The sequence below is a fragment of the Suillus plorans genome, assembly GCF_016647745.1.
Source record: "Suillus plorans strain S12 chromosome Unknown HD556scaffold_84, whole genome shotgun sequence".
NCBI lineage: Eukaryota > Fungi > Basidiomycota > Agaricomycetes > Boletales > Suillaceae > Suillus > Suillus plorans.
This window is the reverse complement of record NW_024537468.1, coordinates 17,884-29,516: the sequence shown is the minus strand read 5'-3', so window position 1 is coordinate 29,516 and position 11,633 is coordinate 17,884. Positions and strand designations below refer to the sequence as shown.

The following is an 11,633-nucleotide window of genomic DNA, read 5'->3' as shown; positions in this document are numbered from 1 at the left end:
AGCAACGAGACGGTGAGCCGAGCAACGACATAGCGTGCCAAAACACGGGAAGATTGAATTTGTTCATTAAGGCACCGCGGGCGCGAGCAAGAGGGGGAGGATCACATTGTTCCATCGAGTGATGTAGTAGATTCGGATAATTTTCACGGATGGATACTTTGTACCGTAATATGCGAAGCAAGTCTAGTCAAGCTAAGTGTTCGTGATAGATAGTATCTCGAGACTGGGAGGGGCTAAAGGTTGATCCGGCAACCTTCAAGAGACCGAACCGAATTATATAATTAACACATCCGGCATCAGTAGTGTAGTCAGCCGTTTATCGTTTAAACACTTGCGTCCAATAATTCGTATGAATATGTTACCCGAGTAACGTTTCCCTGCATGTGGGATTTGGTTTGTCAAATTTCTGTGGACGAGTTGACTTTGAACATCGAACTCCATCATCATGGCACTTCAGCTCCTGCCGGAGCACGTTATCCATTTGATACCCATGATGCACACCAGCTGTTCGAAGGTTAGGCAATGATTGGGGCGGCGCCAATCAAGGAGGATGTTCAATCCGAGGTCGGTTCCGAGAATGTTGTGGTATAAAGGCAGTGATATTTCTTGACCTAAGCAGGGGTCTTTGGTATGATTTCCAAGTTAACTCCCGCTATTCTCCTGGGTCTTGCACTCCGTAGCGCTGCTTGTGCAGGCGATCACTTGCACGCTCGCGACAGCCATGCTCATGAACATTTGGAAAGCCGTGAGTACCCGCAGGTTCCACTCACACCTCCATACCGTCCTCTTGTCTGGGGAGACTTGAACGTGATCCACACCACCGATACCCATGGTTGGCTACTCGGGCACCAGAAGTCGTCCTGGGCTGAACCATACTACAGGTTGGTGTTTACAGTGCAACTACCTCGAGCCACCGTCACTCACCCACCTCGTGCGAATTCTACTAGTGGGGATCTCGGAGATTTTGCTAGTTTTGTGACTCACATGAAGCAAATCGCCCTCGTTCGTCCATCAATCTGAACTTGTGCACTCATTATGTGTAATTCCTATCGCAGCATAAGGATGTGGACCTTCTTTTGATAGACACAGGTGATCTACATGACGGTATGTGCAATCACTCATTGTCTGAAACACCATCCGGCTCACGTTTTCCAGGGACCGGTCTTTCTGATGGATATCCTCCCGGTGATGTCGACGCACACGAGGTCCGTTCTATTCATGAGTGATATATAACTAATGCTGACATGTCGGATGCGCCATTCATAGTCAAACAAGTTCGTTGAGCGCCTCCCCTACGATCTCATGACCATCGGAAAGTGAGTGTTGCGTTTGTAGTCCGAGTTCTCTCCTAATTCCCCTCCTCGATCACCCTTTTATAGCCACGAATTGTATGTTTATGCGGATACGTATGATATGTGCGTTATAAGCATTTTGAACGAATCTTCTTTAACTGACACAAAATTTGCTTTTTTTCTTTTGTCACGTTTTTGATGATTTGGCGCGACTTTTTATCTCTGCCATATCTTTGCTGACCTGTTGACACATCCCGCATTACATGATACGTCTGTTCTATTCCTTATTAAACTGTGTTCGGTATGCTCACACTACCGACTGTCTGCATCACTCTTCAATACTTTTTCTATGGAATGCCACACGAACATCTTCGCAAATTCGGAAACGGCTTACCAAAATGCCATGAATGCTCTGCAGGTATACCAACTTTGTCCCCCACCTCGCTGGGCGGTACTTGACCTCTAACGTCAACATCACTGTTTTTAATTCAGACGGCAAGCCTGAGAGTGTCCCAGTAGGCAGTGAGTTCGGATTCAAAATGATTGTTGCTGCTGCTAACGTTTATCCCTGCAGACCGTTACACCAAGTTCACCACAAGGAAGTAAGTGAACATGTTAACTTCGAGGAGGGACTCTTATTCATTCGACACGGCAGAGGCCGTCGTATCACTTCTCTGGGAGTCATATTCGATTTTACTGGGAACGATGTGAACACGACTGTGCAAGCTGTCGGTGATATGGTCAAGGAGCAGTGGGTACGTTATTCAATGCGTTTGAGTGATTGAAACATGGCATCCTGATTTCTGTTTGTAGTTCGTTGAGGCCATTTCAGAAGAGCCTGACGCGTTCGTGCTTATCGGGTATGCAAATTCCTTGTTGTCGAAGGAAATATTTCGTTAATGCGACTGCAGACACATACCTGTTTCTTATGGTAGCTGTATGTCACTGAAATGTTTGTCAAACGATAGTCCAACGAAATGTTCATCCAGGGCCTACCGTTGTCAACGCTGTACGGGCTGTGCACCCTCTAACACCCATACTAATATTTGGAGGTGGAGGCTACAATCTTGATCGTTCCAAATAACATGCTCATTGTAGATCTAGGACATACCCACATCCGTGATTGTACACAGTACGATGATCGATCCATGGGTATCGAAAGCGGACGCTACATGGAAACAATCGGTGCGTAAACTGCAAATATGAGTAAGGAGTATCGTCTGACATGATCTTCTAGGCTGGATGAGTATGATGTTATTACAATACTGTACCTCAGACACCTAACACCAGAAAATTAGGCGCAGACCTCGATGCTGCCAAGCACAACCGTGACAACGTTACTTTCACAAGGAGATATCTTGACCAGAACCGCGTGACCTACGAGGTATTTCACCGAACTTTTGGCTTTCCACCGCTAGCCTAATCTTGCCCATGACTGCTACTTAGTACCACACTCGAACCTCAAACCGAACATTTGATACCTTCCACGGACGATCGATCACTCATGGCCTACAGGAGCTTGCGGCTCGCTTTAACTTGTCCCACCTGTACGGAACAGCTGACCAAGATTATACCTTGACTTAGTGGGTGCCCATTATGTAGTATTATCACTCAAACCACCAGCTCAACCCTTGTGCGCTAGTAACCCTTATCCTTCCAACGGGTCTCTTGTATCTTTCTTCGTCGAAAATGTAAGTACCAAGTTTGTAGTGAAGTCAGGTATTGACGCGCTCATTAGGCTATCCCATACGCACTCGCTATCAACAACACTCGCGCTTCCATTCCAAATATCATTATCATCGACTCATGGGCTCTACGCTTCGACCTCTTGAAGGGATCGTTCACCAAGAACGATCAACTAACAATCATGCCCTATCAGGATTCGTTTTTATACATTGCCAATGTTACATCTGGGATCGCAAACCAATTGCTCCCCGCTATGAACAAACCGGCGGCGATACAACAGAAACGAGATGAAACCCAAGCTGTATTTTCCAGTTATGAAGTCGATGATACTCGGGACAGTGCCTCGTTGGAGGAGATAGACGGCCGTCCTGGAGTAGGTGGACAAGCATCATTTGGTTATGTTACGAGAGATGTAAGGGTTCCATGCCTTGCTTGTTCGATGCTCATAACACTTGTTTGTTTAGTCATGCCCCGACGCTGATAATGCAGACGATACACTGCACACCCCGTTGCCCCACTACCCGGTTCCACTCTACTCTGGCTCAAACACCCCAAATGTGACGGCCGACACACCTATTGATGTTGTCTTCCTAAACTCCCTTGGAAAGGAGATTATCGGCGTCCTCAACAGCTTACAGAAGGATAAGACTTACACAATGGATGACGTTTTATCGTATAGTCCGACGCTGACTAGCGATATACTGGGCCTGTATGCTCAGGCCATGTGGAACTGATGGTATAGTCTGTAGTTGTAGTACGCTGTACTAGTATTGTTAACCTGCTTACTCAAACATTCTGAATCGACAGTTGCATTCTAAATAAGAGATGTACTTCGCACAATTGGCGTGATCAGTCACGAAATCATCGCCCAGGCCTACTGATCCAGCAAAAGCTAATTGGAACTTGCACCCTAACGTTCCGGCGACATCGCCTATAAGCATATCTCACTTCTCCGCTTTCCCGTTCAGTACACTCATTTCCTTCGTTAGTACATTAGGGATATCCAGGATATTGGTTGAGATGATTGTTAATGTCAGGACCTATAACAAATAATTCGAATACATAATACAAAGAGAATACTGCCCAAACCTGTCTCTTTGAAATCTACACCAAATAATTACTTGAGCACCGCAACAAGACTTGGAATAGAGACCAAAAAAACAAATTTCCCGTGCTCCCTGCAAGCACCAGTCAACTATCCGCGTCAACTTCACTGAGCATTACACACTACTGCTAGTCGATATATGCACACGCTCTTGGAAAACGATTGAGATCATGCCGGTTGCCGCGTCGGAGTCAGCCACGAGTTTAGCGTTAAATTCTCGAACGCCAAGGATCAGTCGTGGTCCCAGCACAAACATTTGTACGACTTCCAAAATCTGAAGTAAGCCACCAAAAGTCTCATTTCCCAGGGAAACCTGGTCCTATAGAAACGATGAATCGTAGTCGCATGCAGAAGTCAGTGAAAAATATTGACATACCGCTGAGGATATTGGAGCGAAATCAAGAATGAGGTTAATGCAAGAAACGGCAACAAAGCTACCACGTCCGACCCTTCAGTGGAAAAGTAGGAACAATAATCACAATATGAGCTTACCTCGCAAAGTAAACCACGTGAGTTTTCATCAACACCGTGAAACAGTCCCCGATAATCCCTCCTGCCGAATGTCGTCGCAGTTCACGGAAGTGTTTTACCGCAATCCAAACTGCGAGAGACAGTGCGAGGACCTCCCACGCAATGGAGACCATCCAAGAAATGTAATTCAGCAGTGGGATATCTTCCTCATAGTAGCTGCCGATCAAGCACTGATGAGTGCCGGAGAGAATGAGTTCCTCTGGCATTCATCAGTGAGCCCCATGCACGTTATTTTTCATTCACAATTAAGCGTACCCCCTGAAACATGTAGGTTTTCCAGTACAGCTGCCACCACATCGAAAATGTCGACAAGCAGGAGGGTGGCAATGAGAAGTATCAGGATCTTTCTGGATCCTTGATGCATGGCATACAACCGAGTGACGCTGATGACTTGCAGCATGTTTCAGTCAAGTCAATATCACTGAGGTCTCGCAAGTGCCAAGCTCACCCCACAGCATTGTGAATACCAGGACACTCGTACAATTCCATAGGTTGTACACAATCAAGCCTGAGGAATCCATTCAGTGACTAGCACTAGCACACACTCCAAACAGACTCACATCTATGGAAGTATCGTGTGGCCGTCATTAGAGAACTAGAAAGTTAGGAAAGAACAACACCCACTCCTACAGGGCACCACGGTTAATTGGAGAGATATAGCAGATATCTGTGCAGAAGACTCACTGTACCTGTCAGCGAGATGGTGGGAACATGAACTGTATGCCGCTAGTCAGACGAAGCGAAGACAGTGAATGTATTAAGGAGACATACTCAGGATGCCCAGGCTGATTATGAGAGATATACAATTAGCGCGACATCGGATATTTAGCCTTCCAAACATACACAGCATATAAGATTCCAAGGTAGCGCACCTAGGATACTTTCAAGTCAGCACGACATGACAACGACGACAGGCAAGCCACATACGCTGAGATACAGGACTGTCATTAGGGACCAGCGTTGCTTCTGTAATGAAGCGTATTTTCATAGTTGTCCCCGTGACATGAGACTCCACTCACCCAGACCAATTCGACCTATAAAAGCATTCTTAGAGGGAAGGCTGCTCCGGTCATAGGATCGACATACCTCTTGTCCGAATGTAAGTGCTGAAAATACTTCAAGTTGTAGGATATCAGCATCCCTTTAATATCATCATGCTCACCCCAATCATATGTCAGTCCAACAAATGCCGCAACTGCGAAACCATCATCAAGGTTAGAATGAGCTTCGACCGTGACATCCAACCGCTCTCCACGAACCTGAAAAATAGCTGGAAAACCGATATGCATTGATGATCGGCCACCAAGTGGGATCATTTAAGACTATGGTCATATTAGGAGAGAATGGATGTGGGTGAGAGGCGGACTTGGTAGACGTATGACAACAACATTCACGCTATATATACGTACACCACTATCCAGTGCTTTCTCGAGAACCGAAATGGGATCGAGGTAGTTGTGCACTCCGCATAGATGTTGCAGTTGCGTAGGCTCCGCTTCCAGGCAATTCGCGTCCTCTTCCTCGGTCATCGGGCTGTGGTAGGCTATGCGATAAGGATAATTAATGAGTGGTAAGTGCAGAATCTTTAATATTGCAACGTGGGTGTGAAAGTTGACGATCCCTTGATCAATGATCGACTCGGTCGCCTGGTTCCTTATATAGAAAATCGTTAAACTTTGTTCTAGCTCGGGCGAGTTCAGGTGGTGCAGCTACGGAGGTTGCTGGCTATGCCTAGATTGTTAACTCTTTGTAGGCAGACAAGTACGAGGTACAGCAGCTTGTTAACATAAGGCAACGCGAAGAAAGCATTATTACGAGCGTAGGCTACACACCTATTACTCGTGCACTAGCAACTTGAAAGAGTTCAGGTTGTTAGGAAATGATACTGAGGCCTCATGTGTCATATGCAGTGCGAGAAGTCAAAAAGTGAGTGGAACGTATTGCATCGAAGGTGACCATAGCCCTGGTGATGCTATGTAAATCGGACTTTAAAGTTTTTTTTTTTTGCATCAGAGGTGGGGCGACGCAAGTAAGTACAAAAGGAGAACTGCGGCGAAGAAGTATTAGTTAGAGTTCGCGAGTGATGGCTGAACGTGCGTTGTAACGTTGCGGTTCGGTTCTTCTATTCCAATGAGTCTACTAGTTTTCTGTTGGTGCCGATAGCGACGCGGTGAGACGCGACCACCCTTTTGTCGTGGAGTATAATTATTTGTGTGGGACAATTAGTTGGCAAATATCTACAGCTCACCGAAGGTCGGCTTGAAGCGTCCCGACTCGCTGCTGAGGCCTGAGGTGTGGGATGGCCTTTTCGGATGTGAGGATGTAGGAGATCGAGGTGGCATCGCGACGGAGGGCATTGGCGAAGAAGTGGCATTCCTGTCTGTATTAAGCACAATCAAAAAGGTAGTGGTGGATAGAGGGACTTTAGAGTTTACTCAAAGTTTACTCCCACCCTTCTTACCTCCATTCCGAGTCGTTGTCGTCTCTCAGTCCCTGTCTAACTTCGCTCAAGGCCATGATGCGCAATTCCACTGCTGCAGATTTTGGGGAGCGGTGAAAGTGATATGTTTTTCAGGGCATGTAGGAGGACTGACATGTGATGCATGGTATGTAATCTATTTCCTGGGGTTTGAATTTGGTCCGCCTGGTCAACCCAAACTTCAGATATCGGATTTGTTTGTATGCAAGACCTGTTCAAATACAACCTTGACGAACCTTGACACGGGTGCGAGTCGGCTTGTGACTAAATATTTCATCCTCGATAAAAACATAGACTGTGGGTATTCTCTTGTTTCTTGAAACTTATATTACTCATGCAGTTGGATCGCAGGTAGAAGGCCGATGTACCTATCCTTAACAACGCATGTGCCGCGTCTCTAAGAGGAAGACGTACTCGCGACAGCCAAGATCGTACACGTTTGCGCTTGAATGTGGATGACTGAGCGACGGCGATGGAGTTACTCCGTGGGATCCCTGATGGCAGCTTCAAGTTGAGTGATTCGACATCTTAGAACTCTATTCATTATATATGATTATTCTCTGCATATAACAAACCTATATCACAAACACGGACCTCGCCAGCTGTTCGTATTGATACACCCCGCAGAGCGCCGCGTCTGATGGTCTTAACAATTTTAGTTATTTGTTGTGGTATAGAAATGTAGAAATTCTCTCTCCAATCTTCAAGTTTTCTATACGCGATCATGATATATCGGCATCTACGAGTCCGATGGCCCGTAACTTGGAAGACGGTAAGCCGAGCAAGGAGACAGGGTGCCAGAACACGAGGACAACACGAGGAGATTGAATTTGTTCATTAATAAGGCACCGCGGGCATGAGCAAGGGGATTACATTGTTCCGGATTGAGTGATGTAGATTCAGATAATTCTTCTCTGGTCGATGCTTTGTACCGTAATCTCCAAAGCAGGAGTCAAGCTAAGTGTTCGTCAAAGATGGACTGGAAGGGGCTAAAGCAAGGCTAAAGGTTCAAAAGTTAATCCGGTAACCTTCAAGAGACCGAACCAAATTATAAATAACAAATCCTTCGAACTTCCCAACCACTGCGTCCGTCATTTGAAATAGCTCGTCTGAATATGTCAACCGGGTGGCCGACAGTGGGATTCGGTTTGTCAAATTTCTGTAAACGAGTCGACTTTGAACACTGAAGTTCCTCCATGATCATCATGGCACTTCTGTCACTGCCGGGCCATGTCGTCCATTTGATATCCATGATGCAGACCAGCTGTTTGAAGGTTAGGCAATTGGGGGGAGGGGCCCCACCTCAAACTGTCAGAAAGCATCTTTCATATCCGAGGTCAGTTCCGAAAACATTGTGGTATAAAGGCAGTGATATTTTGAGTATCAATTTCAGGGGTCTCCAGTATGATTTTCAAGTTAACTCCTGCTATTCTCCTGGGTCTTGCACTCCGTAGCGCTGCTTGCGCGGGCGATCACTTGCACGCTCGCGACAGCCATGCTCATGAACATTTGGAAAGCCGTGAGTACCCGCAGGTTCCACTCACACCTCCATACCGTCCTCTTGTCTGGGGAGACTTGAACGTGATCCACACCACCGATACCCATGGTTGGCTACTCGGGCACCAGAAGACGTCCTGGGCTGAACCATACTACAGGTTGGTGTTCACAGTGCAACTACCTCGAGCCACCGTCACTCACCCACCTCGTGCGAATTCTACTAGTGGGGATCTCGGAGACTTTGCTAGCTTTGTGACTCACATGAAGCAAATCGCCCTCGTTCGTCCATCAATCTGAACTCGTGCACTCATCATGTATAATTCCTATTGCAGCATAAGGACGTCGACCTTCTTTTGATAGACTCAGGTGATCTACATGACGGTATGTGCAATCACTCATTGTCTGAAACACAATCCGACTCACGTTTCCCAGGGACCGGTCTTTCTGATGGATATCCTCCCGGTGATGTCGACGCACACGAGGTCCGTTCTATTCATAGGTGATATATAACCAATGCTGACATGTTGGATGCGCCATTTATAGTCAAACAAGTTCATTGAGCGCCTCCCCTACGATCTCATGACCATCGGAAAGTGGGTGTTGGATTTGTAGTCCGAGTCCTCTCCTAATTCGTCTCCTCGATCTCCCTTTTATAGCCACGAATTGTATGGTTATGCAGATACGTATGATATGTACGTTATAACCATTTTGAACGAATCTTCTTTAACTGACACAAAATTTGCTTTTCTTCTTCTTTTGTCACGTCCCGCATTATATGATGCGTCTTTTCTATTCTCCATTAACTGTGTTTGGTATGCTCACACTACTGACTGTCTGTATCACTCAATACTTGTTCTATGGACGAATGTCCCACGAACATCTTCGCAAATTCGGAAACGGCTTACCAAAATGCCATGAATGCTCTGCAGGTATACCAACTTTGTCCCCCACCTCGCTGGGCGGTACTTGACCTCTAACGTCAACATCACTGTTTTTAATTCAGACGGCAAGCCTGAGAGTGTCCCAGTAGGCAGTGAGTTCGGATTCAAAACGATTGTTGCTGCTGCCAACGTTTATCCCTGCAGACCGTTACACCAAGTTCACCACAAGGAAGTAAGTGAACATGTTAACTTCGAGGAGGGACTCTTATTCATTCGACACGGCAGAGGCCGTCGTATCACTTCTCTGGGAGTCATATTCGATTTTACTGGGAACGATGTGAACACGACTGTGCAAGCTGTCGGTGATATGGTCAAGGAGCAGTGGGTACGTTATTCAATGCGTTTGAGTGATTGAAACATGGCATCCTGATTTCTGTTTGTAGTTCATTGAGGCCATTGCAGAAGAGCCTGACGCGTTTGTGCTTATCGGGTAGGCAAATTCCTTGTTGCCGAAGGAAATATTCCATTAATGCGACTGCAGACACATGCCTGTTTCCAATGATAGCTGTATGTCATTGAAATGTTTGTCAAACGAAAATCCAACAAAATGTTCATCCAGGGCCTACTGTCGTCAACGCTGTACGGGCCGTGCACCCTCTAACACCCATACTAATATTTGGAGGTGGAGGCCACTATCTTGATCGTTCCAAATCACATGCTCATTGTAGATCTAGGACATACCCACATCCGTGATTGTACACAGTACGATGGTCGATCCATGGGTATCGAAAGCGGGCGCTACATGGAAACAATCGGTGCGTAAACTGCAAATATGAATATGAATAAGGAGTATTGTCTGACACGATCTTCTAGGCTGGATGAGTACGATGTTATAACAATACTGTACCTCAGACACCTAACACCAGGAAATTAGGCGCGGACCTCCATGCTGCCAAGCACAACCGTAACAACGTTACTTTCACAAGGAGATATCTTGACCAGAACCGCGTGACCTACGAGGTATTTCACCGAACTGTTGGCTCTCAACCGCTAGCCTAATCTTGCCCATGACTCATACTTAGTACCACACTCGAACCTCAAACCGATCATTTGACACCGACCACGGACGATCGATCACCCGTGGCCTAGAGGAGCTTGCGGCTCGCTTTAACTTGTCCCACCTGTACGGAACAGCTCAGCAAGATTATACCTTGTCTTAGTGGGTGCCCATTATGTAGTATTATCGTTCAAGCTCAACCATTGTGCGCTAGTAACCCTTATCCTTCCAACGGGTCTCTTGTATCTTTCTTCGTCGAAAATGTAAGTGCCAAGTTTGTAGTGAAGTAAATTATGCAGGTATCGACGCGTTCACTAGGCTGTCCCATACGCACTCGCTATCAACAACACTCGCGATTCCATTCCAAACATCATTATCATCGATTCATGGGCTCTACGCTTCGACCTCTTAAAGGGACCGTTCACCAAGAACGATCAACTGACGATCATGCCGTATCAGGATTCGTTCTTATACATTGCCAATGTTACATCTGGGATCGCAAACCAATTGCTCCCTGCTATGAACAAACCGGCGGCGATACAACAGAAACGAGATGAAACCCAAGATGTATTTTCCAGCCATGAAATCGATGATACTGCGGACAGTGCCAGGTTGGAGGAGATAGACGACCATCCTAGAGTCGGTGGACAAGCATCATTTGGTTATGTCACGAGAGATGTAAGAGTTCCACGCCGCGCTTGTTCTATGCTCACAACACTTGTTTAGTCATGCCCCGACGCTGATAAAGCAGACGATACACTACACACCCCGTTGCCCAACTACGATGTTCCATTCTACGTTGGCTCAAATCCCCCTAACGTGACGGCCGACACACCTATTGATGTTGTCTTCCTAAACTTCCTTGGAAAGGAGATTATTGGCATCCTCAATGGCTTACAGAAGGATAAGACTTACACGATGGCTGATGTTTCATCGTATAGTCCGACGCTGGCTAGCGATATACTGGGCCTGTATGCTCAGGGCATGTGGAATTGATGGTATGGTATGGTCTGTAGTTGTAGTGCGCTGTACTAGTATTGTTAACCTGCTTACTCAAACACTCTGAATCGACAGTTACATTCTAGATAAGAGGTGCTTCGCACAA

At 46.3% G+C, this 11,633-nt stretch overlaps 4 protein-coding genes across 4 annotated transcripts; 2 read left to right on the top strand and 2 right to left on the bottom strand.

Moving 5' to 3' along the window:
- Window positions 1-320: 320 nt before the first annotated feature.
- HD556DRAFT_1411052 (Metallo-dependent phosphatase-like protein) lies at window positions 321-3,803 on the top strand. The gene is made up of 20 exons (XM_041304166.1): window positions 321-564; window positions 620-881; window positions 948-1,002; window positions 1,056-1,104; window positions 1,156-1,205; window positions 1,267-1,316; window positions 1,380-1,415; window positions 1,711-1,814; window positions 1,867-1,894; window positions 1,948-2,047; window positions 2,106-2,152; window positions 2,204-2,229; window positions 2,282-2,344; window positions 2,397-2,477; window positions 2,530-2,538; window positions 2,591-2,676; window positions 2,739-2,875; window positions 2,935-2,983; window positions 3,031-3,390; window positions 3,443-3,803. The coding sequence occupies exons 2-20, from the start codon at window positions 631-633 to the stop codon at window positions 3,710-3,712; spliced, it is 1,851 nt and encodes a 616-aa protein (XP_041154429.1). The 5' UTR covers window positions 321-564; window positions 620-630; the 3' UTR covers window positions 3,713-3,803.
- A 395-nt stretch (window positions 3,804-4,198) lies between these two features.
- HD556DRAFT_1530658 (uncharacterized protein) lies at window positions 4,199-6,143 on the bottom strand (the record flags this gene model as incomplete). The annotated part of the gene is made up of 14 exons (XM_041309466.1): window positions 4,199-4,402; window positions 4,460-4,517; window positions 4,576-4,813; window positions 4,870-5,004; window positions 5,063-5,122; window positions 5,295-5,330; window positions 5,386-5,399; window positions 5,458-5,486; window positions 5,542-5,580; window positions 5,634-5,648; window positions 5,701-5,720; window positions 5,777-5,809; window positions 5,874-5,979; window positions 6,024-6,143. 14 exons carry the CDS (start codon window positions 6,141-6,143, stop codon window positions 4,199-4,201), a joined length of 1,107 nt encoding a protein of 368 aa, XP_041154428.1.
- A 593-nt stretch (window positions 6,144-6,736) lies between these two features.
- Window positions 6,737-7,819, bottom strand: HD556DRAFT_1313003 (uncharacterized protein; the record flags this gene model as incomplete). Its single annotated transcript, XM_041300746.1, has 7 exons — window positions 6,737-6,800; window positions 6,863-6,994; window positions 7,076-7,148; window positions 7,209-7,304; window positions 7,330-7,357; window positions 7,508-7,597; window positions 7,688-7,819. 7 exons carry the CDS (start codon window positions 7,817-7,819, stop codon window positions 6,737-6,739), a joined length of 615 nt encoding a protein of 204 aa, XP_041154427.1.
- A 410-nt stretch (window positions 7,820-8,229) lies between these two features.
- Window positions 8,230-11,620, top strand: HD556DRAFT_1411032 (Metallo-dependent phosphatase-like protein). Its single transcript, XM_041304165.1, is given in 21 exon segments — window positions 8,230-8,377; window positions 8,423-8,473; window positions 8,484-8,748; window positions 8,815-8,869; window positions 8,923-8,971; window positions 9,023-9,072; window positions 9,134-9,183; window positions 9,247-9,282; window positions 9,520-9,623; window positions 9,676-9,703; window positions 9,757-9,856; window positions 9,915-9,961; window positions 10,013-10,038; window positions 10,091-10,153; window positions 10,206-10,286; window positions 10,345-10,353; window positions 10,406-10,491; window positions 10,554-10,690; window positions 10,743-10,791; window positions 10,847-11,206; window positions 11,255-11,620. The coding sequence occupies 19 exon segments, from the start codon at window positions 8,498-8,500 to the stop codon at window positions 11,522-11,524; spliced, it is 1,851 nt and encodes a 616-aa protein (XP_041154426.1). The 5' UTR covers window positions 8,230-8,377; window positions 8,423-8,473; window positions 8,484-8,497; the 3' UTR covers window positions 11,525-11,620.
- The last annotated feature ends 13 nt before the right edge of the window (window positions 11,621-11,633 follow it).